General features: G+C 41.5%; 1 protein-coding gene across 2 annotated transcripts in view; it reads right to left on the bottom strand.

The window, feature by feature from the left end:
- The window catches only part of FANCC (FA complementation group C), a 302,788-nt gene that overhangs the window by 23,142 nt on the left and 258,348 nt on the right, over positions 1-21,298 (bottom strand). For both annotated transcript variants that reach the window (XM_066257424.1, XM_066257425.1), the window contains exons 9-10: positions 12,686-12,738; positions 10,738-10,837 (exon numbers count right to left, since the gene is read on the bottom strand). In XM_066257424.1, coding sequence (XP_066113521.1) covers positions 10,738-10,837; positions 12,686-12,738 — 153 coding nt within the window. The remainder of the gene's footprint in view (positions 1-10,737; positions 10,838-12,685; positions 12,739-21,298) is intronic.

Here is a 21,298-nt window from a genome sequence, read left to right as displayed (position 1 = left end):
AAAGTAATCTTAAGGAAAAAAATGAAGTTGGAGGTATTTACATGACTTCAAACTATACTACAGAGCCATGATAATCAAAACAGCATGGTACTGGCAGAAAAATAGACACACAGACCAATGGAACAGAATAGAGAGCCCAGAAATAAACCTACATATATATGGTCAAATCATCTTTGATAAAGAAGCCAAAAACACACAAAGGAGAAAAGAAAGTCTTCAATAAATGGTGCTGGGAAAACTGAAAAGACACATGCAAAAGAATAAAACTTGACAAAGTTTGTCTCCTTGCACAGAAATTAATTCAAAATGGATCAAAGACCTACATATAAGATCTGAAACAATAAATTACATAGAAGAAAACATAGGTTCTACAGCTAGTGCTCGACTTACGACCATGATTGGTTCCGACAGACCGGTCATAACACGATTTGGTCGTAAGTTGAGTAGGCTATATGAACAGTACTGTGAAATGATGTTATAAAAATCTTTAAGTCATATTTTATCATAATTTTCTTTCATTATTGTTATATATCATAATTTTCTTTGTTCATTTTATGCCATTTGTATCATCTCTACACCATTTTGTTTCTTATTTTTATATTCGTCAGGTTTAAGTAAAACACTGCATTACCAGTACAACTGGTTTAATATTTGCAAAGACAATTTCCTCTTGGTAGACATCTTGGGAGGGGTTTGATGAAAAATATTCAAGACACAAAACACAAATTGCTGTACCGAGTCTGGGATAACAGTTGATATGGTGCACACAGAGATGGTAGTGCTGCCGGAAGCTGGTTCGCACTGTCATACGCCCAGCTGGGCAATGCTTGCGCTGCCAGACTCGGAGCAGTAGTGGCTAGAGATTGTGGTCGTAAAGTCGAATGGTAGTAAGTTGCATAGGTCATAAGTTGATCAATATTTGTAAGCTCATGGACCTTGGCCATAGAGAACAGTTTATGAATTTGACCCCAAAGGCAAGGGAAGTAAAGGCAAAGATAAACGAATGAGACTACAACAAACTAAGAAGCTTTTGCACAGCAAAGGAAACTGATAACAAAACAAATAGGCAACTAAATGGGAGATGATATTTTCAAACAACAACTCAGATAAGGGGCTAATATCCAATATATAAAAATAACTCACAAAACTCAGCAACAAACAAGCAAGCAACCCAATAAAAAAATGGGAAGAGGACATGAACAGACACTTCTCCCAAGAAGAAATACAAATGGCCAATGGATATATGAAAAAATGCGCATCTTCACTAGCTATTAGAGAAATGCAAATGAAAACTACAATGAGATACCACCTCACACCTGTTAGATTAGCTATTATCAACAAGACAGGTAATAACAAGTACTGGAGAGGCTGTGGAGAAAAAGAAACCCTCATTCACTGTTGGTGGGAATGTAAAGTAGTACAACCATTATGGAAGAAAGTATGGTGGTTCCTCAAAAAATTAAGAATAGAGCTACCATATGACCCAGCAATCCTTCTACTGGGTATATACCCCCAAAACTCAAAAACATTGGTATGTAAAGACACATGCAGCCCCATGTTCATTGCAGCATTGTTCACAGTGGCCAAGACATGGAAACAGCCGAAATGCTCTTTAGTAGAGGACTGGATAAAGAAGATGTGGTACATATACACAATGAAATACTACTCAGCCATAAGAAATGATAACATAGTATCATTTACGACAACATGGATGGACCTTGATAACATTATACTGAGTGAAATAAGTAAATCAGAAAACGCTAAGAACTGTATGATTCCATACATAGGTGGGACACAAAACTGAGACTCATGGATATAGATAAGAGTGCTGTGGTTGCGGGGGGGGGGGGGGGAGAAGGAGGTAGGGGTGGGGGAGGGGAATAAAGAGAAACAAAATATAGGGTGACAGAAGATGATTTGACCCTGGGTGATGGGTATACAGCATAATCAACTGTCCAAACGATGTGGAGATGTCTTCTCTAAATCTATGTACTCTGACCAATGTCATCCTGTTAAATTTAATTGCCTAAATTTAAAAAAAAAGGAGGGGGGGGAGAAAAAATACAACTATGCTTCTAATGTGTTTGTATCAGTTCTTTATCTGATTATATGCATAAATCTTCTATTTAAGTAAGAGTTTCCAAGGCAGTTGTGAGATGGTTTTTCAACAACAAACAGAAAAAACAGTGGTGCTCACAGTACTGTGAGGGCCAAAGTGCTATAGCCATCTATACCCTCAGAAGGCACAGAACATTTTAAACACTTGTAAAAAGTTGAGGCAAAATCTAGAAATAGTGAAGTATGTGGGCTTTTAAGGGTACAATTTGATAAGTTTTGGTTACTGTGTAAACCAATGTGACCACCACTCCACCTAAAACACAGAACATTTCTATCACCCCCAATATTCCCTTGTGGCTATTATAGTCTATCCCTCTACCCTACCCAGCAACCAGTACTTTGATTTCAATGAGAGAGATTAGTTTTGCTTATTCCTGAATTTCATATAAACTGAATCATATAAATATATATTCTTTTTGTGTCTGGCTTTGTCTCATCATGTCTTTTTGAGATTCATCCATGTTATTATAAGTAGCTCATTATACAATACTTTGTATTGCTTAGAAGTAGTCATTGTATGAGTACACAGTAATCTGTTCATTCTCCTACTGACGGGCATTCGGGTTGTGTCCAGTTTGGGGCTATCATGAATGAGGTTGCAACTAACATTCATATTTATGGTTTTTTGTGGACAAGCACTTTCATTTTTCTTAGGTAGATGCTATAGGAATGAATTACTGGGTCATAGAGTAGATGCCTCTCTAAGTTTATGAGAAATTGCCATATGATTTTCCAAATGGTTGTCTGTTTCACACTCTCATCAGTGGTTTATGAGAATTCCAGTTGCTTCACATACTCCCCAATCTTTGGTGGTTGTAACCAAATCTTATTAACTTCAGCAATTCTAGTGGGGTGAAATGTCACCTCATTATGACTTTGCTAGTGATTTTCCTGGTAAGTGATGTTGAACAACTTTTATGTCAATACTATCAACTTATATATCCTTTTAAAAGTGTCTATTCAAGTCTTTTGTCTATTTTTAAAAAACTGAGTTGTTCTTTATAAAGTTGTAAGAGAGCTTTATATATTTTGGACACAAGTCCCCATCAGACATATGTATTGAAAACATCTTTTCCCAGTTAGTGTACTGCTTTTTCATTTTCTTTTTTTAGTGAGACAGACAGACAGACAGGAAGGGAGCGTGATGAGAAGTATCAGCTCATAAGTTGCGGCACCTTAGTTGTTCATTGATTGCTTTCTCATATGTGCCTTGACTGAGAGGCTCCAGCTAAACCAGTGACCCCTTGCTCAAGCCAGAGACCTGGGCTCAAGCCAGTGACCAATGGGTCATGTCTATGATCCCACACTCAAGCCGGCAACCCCGCGCTCAAGCTGATGAGCCCGTGGTTAAGCCAGATGAACCCAAGCTCAAGCCAGTGACCTCACAGTTTAAAACCTAGGTCCTCAGTGTCTCAGTCCGACACTCTATCCACTGAGCCACCATTTTGGTCAGGCTGTTTTTTCATTTTCTTAATGGAAATTGAGTCTATCAAAATACAGAAGTTTTATCTCGTTAATCCATTTTTATAAAATCTAATTTAGCCATTTTTCTCAGTGCTTTTTTACATCCCTTCTAAGAAATCTTAGATTACTGCAACACCAAAAAACCTCAAACAAAAAACAATAAAAAACCCTTACCCTCATTTTCTTCTAGGAGCGTTATAGTTTTAGCATTTATGTTGAAGCCTATGACCCATCTCCAATTAATTTCTATGTTTTGTAAGGTAGAGATTCACTTTTTCCCATACGGATAGTCACTTGTTTTTACACCATGTGCTGCAACTTTCCTTTCCTCATTGAACTGCCTTAGTGTCTCTGTCAAAAATCAGTTGACTGTATATGGATGGATCTATTTCTGGTCTCTCCTCTGTTCCACTATCCTATATCTATCGTTTGGCCAGTACCTCACTGTCTTGATTATTGTAGCTTAAAGTCTTGAATTCAAGTAGTGTGAGTCCTCTGCTTTTTTGTTTGTTTGTTTCAAAATTGTTCTGGCTACTATAGTTCCTTTGCCCTTCCAGATAGATAAAAGTGAAGTGATTACCAAGGTAGGAGGGTGGAGGGTGGGGATTGAAGGGGGACAAATATACGGTGATGGAAAATGATTTGGGTGATGGGCACATAACACAATCAACAGTTCTAATGCTATAGGAATGTTTACCTGAAATCTATGTACTTTTTTTTTCTGTTGTGGCAGAGACAGAGGGAGTCAGAGAGAGGGACAGATAGGGACAGATAGACAGGAAGGGAGAGAGATGAGAAGCATCAATTCTTCATTGTGGTTCCTTAGTTGTTCATTGATTGAGTTCTCATATGTGCTTTGACCAGGGGGCTACAGCAGACCGAGTGACCCCTTGCTCGAGCCAGTGACCTAGGGCTCAAGCTGGTGATCTCAGGGTCTCGAACCTGGGTCCTCTACATCCCAGTCCAATGCTCTATCCACTGTGCCACTGCCTGGTCCGGCTGAAATCTATGTACTATTATCGATCAATGTCACTCCATTAAATTTAATTTCTAAATTAAAAAATATATATATATGTATATATATATGTATATATAAAAAATATATATATATACACACACACACACACATATATATATAAACCTACTAGGATTTTGACTGGGATCACATTGAAGCAATGGATCAGTTTTGGGAAAACAGGTATCTTAACAATTCATGAATATGGTTTCTCTTCATTATTTAAGTTTTCTTTCATTTCTCTCAGCAATATTTTGTAGCTTTACGTGTAGAGGTATTATACGCCTTCTGTTAAATTTAATCCTAAGTATTTTTATGTGTGACTGGACCTACCTATTTATCTTTTCAATTCTGTCCATTTTTGCTTCACATCTTTCAGAACTCTGTTACTAGGCACATATCTGTTTATCACTGGCATTTCTCCTGATAAACTTGTCATTATAAAATGTTCCTCTTTAATCTTTGGCCACACTCCTTATCTTAAAGTCTAGTCTGTTTGCCACTAGCAGTACCAGCTTTCTTGTGCTTATTATTTTAAATCGTATTTCTTTCCTTCTACTTTAATCTGTGTCTTTATAATTAGAATGGGTTTCTTCAAAACAACATATAGTTGAAGCTTGGTTTTTCATTCAGAATGAACCATTTGCCATTTTACTATTACATAATTTTTACTTAACTTTTATAATTAATGTAACTTGTAGTATGTTTGGGTTTAGTTCTATCTTTTGATATTAGTTTCTTTTCCCAATCTATTTTTTGTTCTTCTTACAGCCTACAGCTCTGTCTTTTGACACCTCATGTCAATCAGATTGTGCCTTGAGTTCTGGTCACTCCTGCCTACTCAACGCCCTCCCACCCTCACGTGAGAGCCCTCAGGGAAGAGTGAGGAAAAGAGCCTGCCGAGTTTCCTTTCCCGAAGCTCAGTCCTTTCCATGTTCGCTCTGCTCTTTTGGTTCCACTCTAGTTCCTTCAAATTGTTCTTAAAAATATTTTCCCCAGAGTTTACCATTTTTATGTGTGGGAGATTTAGTCTAGTGCATTGTTAGATTCTGCCACTAAGAGAACCAGAACGTGAACTGATTTGCTGTTTATACTGAGCTATTGTGCAAGTTCAGAAAAAGGTGGCTTGTCATGACAACCTTAAGCGTTTGCCTGCCAGTCCGATCAGGTACATTAATGGAGCTGCACTGTGCTCTCCAAATAAAACATGGGTGAGAGGAAAGAATAAAAAGAAAATGAGAAGCAGTGAGAATAAACCTTTCTGACAATGGGAGAGAGTGTGAATTAATGGGATTTTTTATAAACAACTGGGGTGGAGGAAGTGAAAATAATTTGGTTCTCCAGATGCAGAACCTCTGCATTCCCAACACCTAGCACTCCTCTCCCAAGTATATATATAACAATGATCGGAGCAACACTAGGAAAGAAAACAAAATCTGGATACCACCCAAATGTCCACCGCCAGAAAAGAGCTACCTTGTGGCACATGTCCCAGTGGAGTACCACACAGCCACATCCTACCAAGCTGCGCAAGTCATAAAGCAATCCTGGCAACAAGCTGAGTGGAAAAAGCAAAGCTCAGGAGACTGCACACAGCATGCAACTCTTGTTTGTTGTTTGTTTTATAAAGTGCAAAAACAACCACAAGCAAAGAAGACACAATATACGAAATCACATATATGGGATCAGACTATTTTCAGAAAAAGCAAAGGAATGAAAACATAAATTCAAGACAGTGGCAGCCTGTGGGGAGAATGGCAGGGTGACGGGACAGAGGAAGATCGCATGGATACAGCTAAGTGATGACTACTGGTCTAGGTCCTATTTGGATGTCAGGTTCACAGACATCCATTTTATTAAGAATAAATACATGAATGAATGAATAGAACGCAGAAAGGAAAGAGGACAATGCATGGAACAAACAGGACACAGGATGTTATCCATCAAGGATTATGATTAATCTAAAAATGGGCTCTCAGGAAAGCAGGGCATCAGTGATAAAAATGGCTATTAATTAGAAAAGCAGGCAGGCAATTAGGAATAGTCCCAGGAAGATGAGTGACATAATATACATATATGAAGCCATGTGTAAAGGTAAGAGGTTGATGTCCTCTTATTCTGAGCCCAAGGAGAGGGTAACGAATTCCTGTGTCTTTTGGATCCTTGCCCTGCCCCCCACTAGAGGGGCCCTGCCCCCCACGAGAGGGGCCCTGCACCACCAGATAACATGTAGCCTGCTCAGGGTACTATTCTAAAATTAAAACTGACAGAAATAGAAAAAAAAATCTTAAAAAATATATGGAACCACAAAAGACCCTAACAGCCAAAGCAATCTTGAGAAAGAACAGTAAAGCTGGCAGCATCTCGCTCCCTGGTTTCAGAAGTACAAAGCAATACTCAGCAAACGGCATGGCGCTGGCAGAGAAACAGACACACAGGTCAACGTAACAGAATCAAGAGCCCAGAAGTAAACCCGCACATATATGGTCACTTAATTGACAACAAGGACAGGACCCAAGAACATACAATGGGGAAAGGACAGTCTCTTCAATACATGGCTCTGGGAAAATGGAGCAGCCACATGCAAAAGTCTGAGGCTGGACCACTGTCCCACAATACACTCAAAAATCAACTCGCAATAGCTCTGACTCTAAAAGCAAAAGGAACAGAAGTAAAAATAAACAAGTGGGACTACATCTAACTAAAATGCTTCTATGTAGCAAAAAGTTTCTATACTGCCTGACCAGGCAGTGGTGCAGTGGATAGAGCATTGAACTGGGATGTGAAGAACCCAGGTTTGAGACCCCGAGGTCACCAGCTTGAGCGTGGGCTCATCTGGTTTGAGCAACACTCACCAGCTTGGACCCAAGGTCGCTGGCTTGAGCAAGGGGTTACTTGGTCTGCTGAAGGCCCGCAGCCAAGGCACATATGAGAAAGCAATCAATGAACAACTAAGGTGTCGCAACAAAAAACTGATAATTGATGCTTCTCATCTCTCTCTGTTACTGTATGTCTGTCCCTATTTATCCCTCTCTCTGACTCTCTCTCTGTCTCTGTTAAAAAAACAAAAAGTTTCTATACCATCAACAAAATGAAAAGGCGGGCTAGTGAATGGGAGAAAATATTTGTAAATCATGTATATGATAACAGGTTAATATCCAGCATGTATAAAAAACTCATATAACTTAATAACAAAAAATATATCAAACAATCTGATTAAAGGTGGGCAGAACATCCAAATAGACATTTTTCCAAAGAAGACATGCAGATGCTGACAGGTCAAGAAAAGAAGCTCAGTATTACTCATCAACAGGGAAATGCAAACCAAAACCACACAAGGTATCGCCTCACACCTGTTAGAATAGCTGTTATCAAAAAGACAAGACATAGCAAATGTGGGCAAGGATATGGAGAAAAGGGAGCCTTTATACACTGCTGGTGGGAATGTAAATTGGTATAGCCTCTATGGAAAACAGTATGGAAGTTCCTCAAGAAATTACAAATACAATGACCACATGATCTAGCAATTTCACTCTTGGGTGTTTGGTGAAAATGAAAACACTAACTCAAAAAGATATATGTGTCCCCATGTTAACTGGAGCATTATTTGCAATATCTAAGATATAGATAGCAACCAAAGTGTTTGCCAATGGATGAATTCATAAAGAAAATGTGGTGTGTGTGTGTGTGCCCGCATATGTAAAGACATATATAAATACATATACACACACACATAATGGAATACCACTTAGCCATAAAAAATGGAATCCTGCCATTTGTGACAACATAAATGAACCTTGAGGACATTACGCTAAGTGAGATAAGTCAGAGAGAGAAAAACAAATAGCATATGATCTCATTTATATGTGCAATTTAAAGAAAGAGAGAGAGAGAGAGAAAGAGAGAGAAAGAAAGAGAAGGAAGAAAACCCAAGCTTGTAGATACCAGAGAACAGATTGGTGGTTGAGAGAGGTGGGGACAGGGGTAGGTGAAATCAATAAAGGGAGTCCAAAGGTACAAACAATCATCTATAAAATAACTAAGTCATGGGGATTTACTATGCAGATGCAATATACAGTTTATTATATTATATTGCTTACGCTAAGACTGCAGATCTTAAAAGTTCCCGTCACAAGAAGGAATTTGTAATGATGTTTGGTGACAGATGTTAACTAGACTTAGTGTGGAGATTATCGCACAATATGTAAAGATATAGAATAATTATACCTGAAATTAATAGAATATGTTCACTATACCCAATAAAAAATAAAGATAAGCCTGACTAGGCGGTGGCACAGTGGATAGAGTGTCGGACTGGGATGTGGAAGGACCCAGGTTCGAGACCCCGAGGTTGCCAGCTTGAGCGCGAGCTCATCTGGCTTGAGCTAAAAAAAGCTCACCAGCTTGGACCCAAGGTCGCTGGCTCGAGCAAGGGGTTACTCAGTCTGCTGAAGGCCCGCAGTCAAGGCACATAAGAGAAAGCAATCAATGAACAACTAACGAGTCCCAACGAAAAACTGATGATTGATGCTTCTCATCTCTCTCCGTTCCTGTCTGTCTGTCTGTCCCTATCTATCCCTCTCTCTGACTCTCTCTCTGTCCTTGTAAAAAAAATAAAATAAAACAAAAATAAAGATAAAAATAAAAATAAGTTAATTAAAAGCAACTGCAAATCAAGTCCAAATCCATAGTGCCCAAGGCTAGCACTCAGAAGGAGCAAAGCTGGTAAGAAAAACAGACTCAAGCCAATGCTGAGGAGCAACACTTCTCTACCAGTGTCCTCTGCCCTAACCTATGTGTGAGCCAGAAGTCAAAGGGAAAGGTCTTCTGGAGGTCAGTTTCTGATGGGGATGCAAAGACTGTATAAGGGGGGATAAAAGACTTTTACAGTTATGCCTCAAAATCAGTACGAGGGCAGTCAGTCAGTGCCCTTCGGCAGACCTCTCCAAGGCCGGCACCACTGCAAAATGCTTGCTACAGTCTCGCTAACTTCCCTAGGGAAAAAGATGAGGGAAAAATACATTGTAAATATTCACTGTTGCCTTAAATAGCAATGATAAAACCTGAGTGGTTCTTTGGCGCAGAGGTGCGTGGATTTCTGTGGAGCTGAGCATCACCGCACTGCCCTCTTAAGTCAAACTGCTAAAAGCATCAGCAGGGCCGTGAATGCCTCTGTGGACCCCGGGAAGCTGCAGTGGGCCCAGCCACAGGAGCAGACAAAGCTCCACACAGAAGTACCAGTGAGTTACAATGCCCAAAGATGAGAAGCTCTCTGGTAGAAAAGGTTCTTTTGTCATAGGGTCATTCTAACTGGTCAGAGGTCCTTGCTGAGTGGTTGCCTGGCCTCTGTTGGCAAAGCCCTGTTCTGCAAGTCTTCCTGCAGTCCCAGGGACTGGCTTCTCACTATGTCTGACGTATCTCTTAGGCATTGCCCTTCCTACCTCCTCTCTCCTGCAATCCAATTCACCTGGGTCTCTCAAAGGAATAGAAATGCTAATAGTTAAGAATGTCCAGTATTGCTTTGTTGTTTTTTTTAGATTTTATTTATTATTTTTTTAGAGAGAAAGGGGGGGGGGAGAGAGGGAGAGAGAAAGAGAGAGAGAAGGGGGGAGGAGCAGGAAGCATCAACTCCTATAGGTGCCTTGACCAGGCAAACCCAGGGTTTCAAACCTGGAGACCTCAGCGTTCCAGGTCAACACTTTATCCACTGCGCCACCACAGTTCAGGCCCAGTGTTGCTTTGTAATGAGTGGCACTTCCTTCTTAGCACATGCCGCACTGACTCCAGAATGCCTGTCCCTGGCCTGCGAGGGAGGAGTACTACTTGGCAGACAGCACACACACAGAGCCTGGAAAATTCACCCTCCACGGTTAGGATGGTAGAGTTCTCTGACACAATCTAGATAAACACTTCTGGGTACCAGGGAGCAGGGCAGACAGGACCCATCTTGATTACTTTCAATTAAAATAATCTTACCTTTGTTGGGGCATACATTTGGAAGCTTTCTTTGTGAGCAAAACAGTCTATCAAAATCACTGAAAATGAAAATAAAGTGCTCCTTCCTGGTGATTAGCCGAATACTCTGAGAGCCTTTTTTTTCTTTCTTTGAGGAAATGAGTAATACATGCCCTGTAACGAACCTGGTTGTTTTCTCTTTCCAGAGCTTCCATGAAGCAACACGTAAACACCTGAATGGCGGCCAGTACTTCCGGGGCTCCACTGGTTTCCAGGAGTGCGCACCTGAGGAACGCAGGGCAGAGCGTGAGGCACTTAAGGAATAATCCGGTAAACGCATGACCCTGAGCTGTACAAGGGAGAGTGGAGACATTCCTTTGTGCCACAAACTTCAGCAATATCTCAACTCATCAGATTTCAGTCCCTGTGTGAAAGCAGGAGACATCTGTCCTTTTCTAAAGACTCTAAGATTGTAAAGTGCAGCAAGCAGTCCCTTTCTTGGCGTTTAAATTATTAAGCACAGCATATCCTTTCCAAGTAGGTCGGAATGCTCTTTACAAATATTTGAACACTGTATGCCCAGACATGCAACGCCAACAGACCTTTTGCTTTTTCAAGTGGAGAAAGAGCTGCCCAAGGCGGGGAAGTGGTTCAGGCAAACCCACCCACCGAGGTGGTGGAAGAATCTGCATGTAGTTGGTTTGCTTCCCATAATTTTAAAATAATTTTAAAAAATTTCCTACTGAATTAAGAGAGAGAAAGGAAGGGTGTTGAGAGGAGGGAGGAAGAAAGAGAGAGACAGAGAGACAGAGAGAGACAGAGAGAGCAGGAAGGGGAGAAAGAGGCAAAGAGAGGGAGGGAAGGAGGGAGATTAAGAGGGAGAGAGGCATCAACTCATTGTTATACTTAGCTGTTCCTTTAGTTGTACACTCATAGACTGCTTCTTGTGCGTGCCCTGACTGGGGATTGAACCTGTGACCTCAATGCACTGGAATGACACTCTATCTACTGAGCCACCTGGCCAGGGCCTCCATGCATTTTCTTACAGCTAACTCTTCTTTATGTTTAAACAAAAAAGCAGTTCAAACTTTGCTAGCTTTAAACTAAAAGCAGCATTCTGATTTCTTACTTTTCTGCTTATTTAGCATAAATGGTATGTTTAAAGACCAACCAAGTGCTGGCTTATTTGCTGTTGTAGAAACTCCTTTCCCCACTGTTTACTGCCTGTTTGGAGCCTCCACCGCTGAGTGCAGTGGAGGGGGATGCAGGGGCAGGTACCCCGGCTGCTCCAGCAGCGCTGAAAGAGGTTGGAAACTCCCCTGGTGACAAGCTCACAGAGAGGAGTCAAATCTCCCAATATGTGTCAGCCGTAACCTAGCCTGGCGTTCAATGTTCTCCCCTCTCCTCACCTGTAAACCCAATGCATTTCCCAAGAATCACACACACGCCTGACCTGTGGTGGCGCAGTGGATAAAGCGTCGACCTGGAAATGCTGAGGTCGCCGGTTCGAAACCCTGGGTTTGCCTGGTCAAGGCACATATGGGAGTTGATGCTTCCAGCTCCTCCCCCTTCTCTCTCTCTCTGTCTCTCTCTCTCCTCTCTGCCTCTCCTCTCTAAAATAAATAAATAAAATTAAAAAAAAGAATCACACTCACTTGCAAAATAAAACTTTATGTGCTGTAAGATAACTCACATAGCTGATCTCACCCTTCAGAGGAGCTCTGCTAAGATGGCATTATTTATTATTCTTGTTTCTCCTTAGCTTTAAAAACCCTTTTGAAAAGATTGGTCAGCCCTCATGTGGTGAAGGGAGCTCACTGCTATACTTTATTTTGAGCTGAGAAAAATCTAACACGAATATTTAATGCTTTAAAATTGGATTCAACTCTTTTCTACCATTATTATTAGCATTTTAAAAGCTTACAGAAAAGAAAATTACCTTAATTCTTAAGCGTTGGCTTTTAAATATACACTGACACTTGGGTTTTACTAAAAAGCTCAGAGGGGTAAGATGGAATCAGAAACTGATTTCCCCATGATACCACAGAAGACAGACACCACAGAATTTCTCATTTATATTTGGAAATTGGGCATTTTAAAATTAATTATCAGCAGAAATAGCACCACATTTACCTGAACATTTCATCAACGACTCTGAAAATGGCAGGGTGGCATGCCGCTTCGGGCTGTGGAGGGAGAGACCATGAGAAGGTAAAGTATCAGAAGCATTTCATCAATGACAATTTGCTATCATCAGGCAAATAAGTGGTCTAGAGCTGCTGGTGTCTACAAAATGGGCATAATTCTTTGGGTCAGAAAAAATGGAAAAAGTCCTGCACACAAACACACACAGGGTTCTCCTGGGGCTGGGGGATTACAGGCAAGCTTTATTGCCTCTTTGCATTCACATGTGTTCCACATTTTCTACAATAAGCCCATATGATCCAGACAAAATAGAGTCCCTAGGTATCATGAAAAAATTAAAGTACTTCCTACCAGAAGGCTGTAATGAAGACACAGCCTGCCTGTGTCACTAGTTTTAAGTGCTCTGTCTGACCCCTCATATGGCTGAGAAGTACCTCATGGTCAAATCTTGGCTGGCTGTATCTTGTCTATTGGTGAGGAGTATATAATGATTTTATTTATTTATATTTATTAAATGAGGGGAGGCAGACAGACTCCTGCATGTGCCCTGACCGGGATCCCCTAGCAAGGTCCCTACAGGGCGATGCTCTGCCCATCTGGGTTGTCACTCTGTTGCTCAGCAACCAAGCTCTTCTTAGCACCTGGGGTGGAGGCCATTGAGACATCCTCAGCACCCGAGGCTAACTCACTTCAATACAGCCATGGCTGCAGGAGGGGAAGAGAGAGAAGTGAGAGGGGAAAGGTGGAGAAGCAGATGGGTACCTCTCTTGTGTGCCCTGACTGGGAATCACACCTGGGACATCCACATGCTGGGCTGACACTCTACCACTGACCCAATTGGCCAGGGCCATAACGATTTGATACTGAGGAAAGCAGTGACTGCTACCATTCTGGACTAAATAATATCACATCTTAGTGCCCTATGGATTTAGGAGTTTAAATTATTTAAGATGAAAAGGTTAATAATAAAAAAAAAAGATTCTGTCATCTTGAATGATGAAAGTGATCTGATTTATTCCACAAATATTTTTTGTCACAGGTTTCAATGGTTTACATATGCAGAAGCCAACCTACTGTGGCCCAGGTGGGACACTAGCAGCCCTGGCCCAGGTTCCCTTTTTGTCCAGAGCTCAAAACATGAGATTAAGCCAGATGCAAATGTCATTTGTGTTCTAAATCAGATATTTTATGGTACCATCTGAGTGTTGGTAGATTGGCCTCTAGAGGGAACTTCTCCGAGTCATATTACGCTCTATATGACTAGCTTTGGGAAACATTTTTTCGTATCAGCAACCTCTTAATAACAAAAAAAAAGAAAAGAGGATATATTTTGTCTCTCGAGTTTTCTGGATCACACAGAGGAAAGAATGGTGGTTATCTCCACTGACGTTCTTTTCCATGGTTGGTTCTGTGCTGGTATTTTGAGTTGTAACATTGAATGTGTGCCATCTAGTGTTCACACATCGCCACTACTGGCTGTCACTGAAGGCCCCAGGCAAGGGCATCGCTACTTGCTACAATAGTAGGATGATTTCCTTAAATCATTTGAAGAGGTTTTTGATTTATAAATACCAAATCTCTACTCTTTAAGTAAAGTAATCCATGATCCGTAATCCTTCACCGATGTGCATGTTTATCTAAAAGAAACCAACTAAAAATGTTCACAGATAAATTCATTGTATACTTAAGAAAAGTAATTTGCCAAAACCATGGTTCAACAGAAGAGAGGCAGGTTCTTTCTTGGCTTTGATCTCAGGCAAGCCAGTTAATCTCCCTGCTTCTCAGCTTCACTGTAAATAATAACAGTTATTAACAAGTCACTGGATATATGCCCAGAAAATATCATAAAAAGTTTCTATGTGTTCATAGTGGAAAATCAAACAAGAAGGGAAAACTTAACTAACTGCATGTCTGGAAGAAAAATGATCCATCAAATTTGCTATAACAGTCTTTTGGTTTCATATATAGACAGTGTGCCTCCTGAATAAAAGTGCTTAAGAGTAAGCAACACCCACGTGCCCACAGGCAGACAGAGCCGGAAAACGCACTGGTGGAAAACCAAAATTAAAATGGTAAAACAGAACCATTCCTTTTGTTCTAAATGGTGTAACTGCTCCAGAGGAACTCTACAAATCTGACGCCAGTAGAAAACCATTCATGACTAATTATAGAACTTTCCAAATAGCAAAGAAAAGTAGGACCCGATGTATAGAGTAGGGCTACCATGAAAATGGAAGGGGGAAGCAAAAAAGTTCTAAATCAGTTTAAGAGAAGATTAGAGCTTGGCCCTCCTTTTCTTCTATGTGATGTTTTCTAGAAAAACAGCTTAAGCCCAATGTTCTAAATATCTCCAGACTATGTGGAGTCTGCCTGCTCTCTCCCTGCCAATGCACTGGCCTCTTTGACGTCTTTCTGTCTAAATATTTCAGGCCCTTGCTTGCTCTCAACCTGCTTCCACACCTTGCTTAGCTTTTAAATACAGACAAGATGCCAAGAGGCAAAGGAACCCTGCTGAAATGGCAATGGCAGGAATTTTTTATTTTAAAACCGGTCTCCCTCGCCATCCCAGAGCTGTGAACAGCTTTTTCTCATCTGTAGCCTTTACCGGTGGTTTTTAAAATGAAACTCTTTACACTTCCTGAGCACATAATTTCAAGGTCACTGAGTCCCCTCATGAAGCCAGCATGCTCACAGGCCAGGCATGTGTCCTGGTGACAGAAAATCACAAAGGCAAACTTAAGCTGCCTTTCTTGTCAAGGGAATCCTCCAAATAGAATTAAAGTTTTAATTTATGCTTCTTGGGAAGCCATAAACTTCCTTCCTAAAATAAACCTTTAAAGCATCCTTGTGAGGGAAGAGGCAAACATTTAACGCCTCTGTGTCCTGTTTGATTTATGAAGTGGGACCCTACAGTAACACCCATAAGCCACCCTGAAGTCCAGAGCTCCAGACTCGAGCTCTGAAGCCCCACACCACAGGCTATTCTCTTTCCTATAAAAATAAGGAAAGGAAGAAAACCTTTCTTGAAGTCCATCTGTGTGTATGTTTTTCTCCATCCCACCAAAATCTGTTCCTCCTCAAGCTTGTCTCTTCTCCATCTGGCCTAACGTGTTGCATGGACAGATCACTGCAAGTCTGGGGAAACTATGTCACCAGGAGGCCATCAATAACATGCCCCCCCCTACACTGCCCTCTCCCCCATCCTTTCACTAAACGTCAGGGGACAAATGGACGATGACAATACAGAGCTCTGGACTCTGGCTTCCTTTGCTCATGTACCGGATTGTTCTGTGGGGTGTGTATACCCTTCCCATCTCCCACAGCGACCCACAACTGCGCTGTTTTCTTCTCTCTGCCTGGAAGGACAGCGCATCCCATACCTCGACAAAGCAGGGACAGACAACGATAGCAGAGAAGTGTGTGGTGGCCCTGCTCCCCAGGCCTGCACTGTGGGGACAGGAAGGGGGTAGCCTGCCCCCCCTGCATCACGACTGTACAGATGCTTGCTGTCTGCCCTCAAAGTCTATGTGTTATTTTCATCCTGGTTCATCAATGATTATTGTAAGCCACTTGCCACTTAAAAAAGGCCCGAGAACACACAAAATAACAATTCTCAGGAAGAAATCTTGCCTTTTACCACTTTCTGATAGTGTGTGTGTGTGTGTGTGTGTGTGTGTGTGTGTAAGAGAGAGACTATGGGGGTTGGGGGGAGAGAAAGAGCATACAAACCAGAGAGGGAAATTATGCTATGGTTTGAGGTAATTCACAGATACAACTGAACGCGTCTTATAAAGAATAAAAGGCAGTGAATAAACAAACAAAAAAATTCTAAAGCCTTGGCCTGACCTGTGGTGGTGCAGTGGATAAAGCGTCGACCTGGAAATGCTGAGGTTGCCGGTTCAAAACCCTGGGCTTGCCTGGTCAAGGCACATATGGGAATTGATGCTTCCAGCTCCTCCTCCCTTCTCTCTCTCTCTCTCTGTCTCTCTCTCCTCTCTCTGTCTCTGTCTCTCTCTGTCATCTCTAAAAAAAAAAAAAAAGAATAAATAAAATAAAAAAATTCTAAAGCCTTTCATTTACCACCCATCATAGATAATTTTTCCTAAGAAATAAAGAGGGAAACTGTGGATGAGAGATAAAAAGCTAAAGTTCCGGAAGCCTGGGAAGGGTTCTCTGTCACGGTTTATTTAATGTAGTTTGAACATCTCACTCAGGAAGGGTCTTCTTTCCCAAGAAACAGTGGACGAGGAGCTCTCCCTTCAGCTTACCCAGCAATCCTGTCCTATGAGAAGCTAACTCTCTCACACCTTTGAGGGGCCCTTGTGTTAATACATGTATATAAACTACAGGGTTACTTATTTATAAAAAAATAACTCTGAAAAAAGGATTCTTCACAAGATTCAACAGTAAACCCCTTTATTGAGTTAAAAAACAACCCGGTTTTTAAAGAGTCTACTTAAATAAAACCTTCACATCTGTCATATAAAATAAGATACGTTTATAAATAGCTATTTTTATTATGCCATTTTCCTCTTTTCTATTTTCAAAATACTAAACATAAGACTATAAATATCCCTTTTACATTTTAGGATCTATTTTGTTTTAAAACATTCAACTTTCTTTCAGTAGAGTTGAGATGGAGAAATATTTTTTCTATAATCTTTAACAGATGTTGTTTATACCACAAGAAACTTTTTTCAGTACTCCATAATACAATTATTGTTTAATTAGTGATAAATGTTTTTCTAGACTTAAACCAAAAACTTAACAAGTACCAAATGTACTTTTGTGTCTTAAATTTTCCCGCACTCTCTCAGGCCACAAAGGCACAGGGATGCCAGTTCTGGGTGCCCAAGAAATTCAATCAAATCTGAAGTTCTTTCTAGCCTGGTCCGGGAGTCTTTATACATCTCGCCCATGCAGCCTGGGAGGGAAGACAGCTCCCTCAGTGCCCTGCTGTTTCTTAGCTCAGCCTCTGAGTGACAATGACCTCCCTGTTTTTATTATTTAATTTTTTTTCTCCATCTCTTCATCTCGGACTGGTTGAAAAGTCTTCCATCCACAACAGTGAAAACAATTTGTGATATGGGCCTTTTCTTTACAGAAATGCTGGGGGATCTGGTGCCCCCCTGAGGCCGACACTGGGAATTGCGACTGTCTGAGATGCAGACACTTCACTTTTCAGCCAGCCACCAGCTTAAACCACCACCGTGCTTCCCCGTCCAACCACTGTTAAATTGTCTACTTCAGCATTTCTTAAATTTCATACATCCCATTAAAGAACTCAAAAAAGACATGCTTAAAAGACTGCTAATGAAAAAAGCAGGAAAAGGAAACCCTAGAACATTAGTAAGAATTATTCAAGCACAGAAAACTGACATAAGCCAGGATGTGGAGTTAATTCTTCAATAGAACCCTTTATTAAAGGGAAACTGTGTTTGGAATTTTGTGGAAAGGAAGTTTCTTTTTCTTTCTGAAGTGGTTATGATGGCTCTCTGGAGAATGAGGACAAGAATGCACCCTATCTCATATCAGGGAAATCAAAGAGCTTGTTTTTTTTATTTTTAAGCTCTTATTAGATGAAGAACTAATTCCCCCTCACCCCCAGTTTTATTGAGAAATACTTGACAAGATAAAGAACTATTTTTAATCGAGCTATGAAGACTTTCAGGTAGGAGAGAATACTAGGAGTATTCTTTTTAATTTAAAATCTGAATAAAGAAAATCCAAACCAACCCTGCCTCCTTTCCCTTCTGCACCCTCCTCCGCCCCCTGCCCGCGCATGGGCAAGTCTGTTCTGGGAAGGTGAAGGAGCTGCCCCTCTTGAACCAGCTTGAGCGGCAGGTGGCCTGCGAGGTCTGCCGAAGGAGTGAATGGGAGGGCATGGAAACCAGGGTGCACCTCGGCCCTGGCGTGCAGCAGAGCAGCTGAGCATGGTGCCACCCTGCCACCTGGCCCGCACGGCTCGTTCGGATGTGGAGTGTAAACAATAGCTTTGTGGGCTCCACAAACAGAATTGTAACTGGGAAGCATGACACCCTTCTGACGCTGGGCCAGCCCTGGGAAACCAAGCAGTCAAGAAAGCTGCATAATTAGCGAGTGGCTTTCACTGCTCCTGGTGCTGTCAGTTTTTAAGGTCAGGTCTGTAGCTATGGATCATGGTCTTCCAGTGCCTGTCCTGTCATCCTGTCATGGGAAATACAAGACCATCTGCTTCTGAAAAGTGTCAGTCTGCACAGTAAATGACAAACTGAGTTTAATACCGTGATTTATTTAGGAGCCACCAGATGTGGCAGGTGGCCATGTACTTGGGGGTGGTCTAGCCAACGGAAGCCTGAGGGTGAGTCTCAAAAGTAAATTTATTTTTATTTTAGAAGTCATATATATGTGTATAAATATGCACTCAGAATTCAGGTGACATTAGATTAGCGCCTCATTATTCATAGTCTTAATGGAAAATACCAGGCCTCTGCGTCCCTGAGAAGCCAAAGAACATTTGGGGAGATCACTTCACTTTGTACAACCTGTACCACACCTTTTTATTTTTCTTTTTTGCAACATCTTGGTAAGTATAGAATTTCCAGGGCTAATTCTGGATAGTCCCAAGAGACGGAAACATAATTAACAATGCTCCATATAAATATAAGTTACGCAGACCATCACACTTTAATTACTTTCAGAATTCAACTCTCATGTAATAGGCATCACGTTTCCTCTGGAAGAAAGCACAGCAGTCCCATGCTATCTGAGTCTTCCAGATCTCCGATAATTCTGCACGGTCTGTCACTGCACCAAGATGCTATACTGTGATAAATGAATCAGATGATGAAATTAGGAAGCAAGTTCTTTAGGTTGCCCTTCTAATCATTCAGTCACGTCACAGGCTTATTGCAGCCTGCCTGGCTTTCTGGCACTGCAGCCCAGGATACCTGAGGTGAGCAATCCATGCCAATCAGGAATTTCTAGCTCCATACTGTGATTACCTCCTTGAACCATAAGGCATACAGAGGTCACATCCTGCCAATGCCACAGTAAATTAAACCAAGTAACACCCTCTGAAGTCTCCCTTCAACCGTAATGGAAGACCTGAATCTCTACCCGCACCATCCTGATACGCGTGCTATTGTACATCAACTGACTTCAAAGCTGTGGAACTGGGGAAGATTATTTTAAACTATGAACTGGAGACTGAAGGCAATACAATGAAATGTTTAGCAGGCTGCCTGCTTTCTCTCTCCCTCATTTGCAGCAATATCCCATGCTTCCTGAAGTGCTGCTCAGGCCCAATAGCCACAGGTAAGAGGGACCTGGAGAAGGCTCAGAGAACTGTAAGGATCAATGAAAGGTGGCAAAATCAAACCAAATCCGAAAAGTCAATGGAACTGCAGTTTTTCTATAGACAGAAGACAAAGAAACTTAATAAACAATTTGACAGCAAAGACATTGCTCAGTTACTCTATTTGCCACTGAGAAAAGAACCAGAAAAAGTTAAATTATAGCATGGTAATTTAAGTTAAAAATACAGAGATTATTACCCTGATAATAAAGGTAATGCTTGAGAGGGGGTGCTGAGGGCTTCTTAAAGCCTTTGTTTACTTTGAATCTTATTGCAATTATTTTTTCATAAGGCACATTCTTATTTCTCACTTTAATATGCAGCTCTTTTGAATGGTCAGGTCAAGTAGTAATTTTCCTTCAAACAAACAAACAAACAAACAAAGCAACTGCACCTCTCTTTGGGCTCTCTCAACCTCTATACCTAACTTCCTTCTTACCCTTTCTCCCTATCAAATGGTATACATTTCCAAATCAGCTGGGTTCAACTTGTGCCATCTAACTCACAGGTGAAAGCAGCATGGCTACTGTGACAATATTCACAGCCACGTGGGAGGGCCCACACCTGAAGGCAGAGAGGGGCCAGGAGCCTCAGGAAAGGGCAAGCATGGCCACTGGCAGTCACATGCACCCTGGTGAGGAATGATCGGGCCCTAAAACAAGAAATCGGATATAGGAGGAAGGCAACTGATTCAATTATGATTCTCTTATAACAGCCTCCGATCTGAACAAGAAAGAAAGAAAACAGGAAGTTCCCACTGGATTAAAAAAAGAAAAGTTATCTAGGAGATGGAGACTGTGTAATCCCAGACAGCCTCAGAGCGCTCACACACAAAGCTTCACGTGTCCCCAAGTCTCAGTTTCTCCGGGAAGATGAACATTCTCTCCTGCCCAGTCTACTGGCCATGAACTTAAGATCTGCCTGCTCACCATCACTATCTGAACTAGTATTCTGCATCTGCACAAAAGGAGGAAATCTCTGCCCCCCACCCAGGTTTCCAACCCTAAGGAGAAAGCATGTTCAAGTCACTGAGGTCCCTGTGAGACAGCTGCCCAGGGAGCGTAGCACCTCCTTGCAGTTTTTGAACTGTTTCTTCAGGGTGCATTGGCCTTTATTCCTGTTCTTACAAAAATGCACATAAATTCCAGAGCTGCCTCCTGCAGTGGGAAAAATGCCCTGAGGGCCAGGTGCTGGGGACTGTGTGTGTGTGTGGGGGGGGACGGGACTGTGGGGTGGCCCTGAGCCCCAACTTCCAGGCCAGAGAG

The sequence above is a fragment of the Saccopteryx bilineata genome, chromosome 2 (assembly GCF_036850765.1).
Source record: "Saccopteryx bilineata isolate mSacBil1 chromosome 2, mSacBil1_pri_phased_curated, whole genome shotgun sequence".
Taxonomy (NCBI): Eukaryota; Metazoa; Chordata; class Mammalia; order Chiroptera; family Emballonuridae; genus Saccopteryx; species Saccopteryx bilineata.
This window is presented reverse-complemented; position numbering and strand designations above follow the sequence as displayed.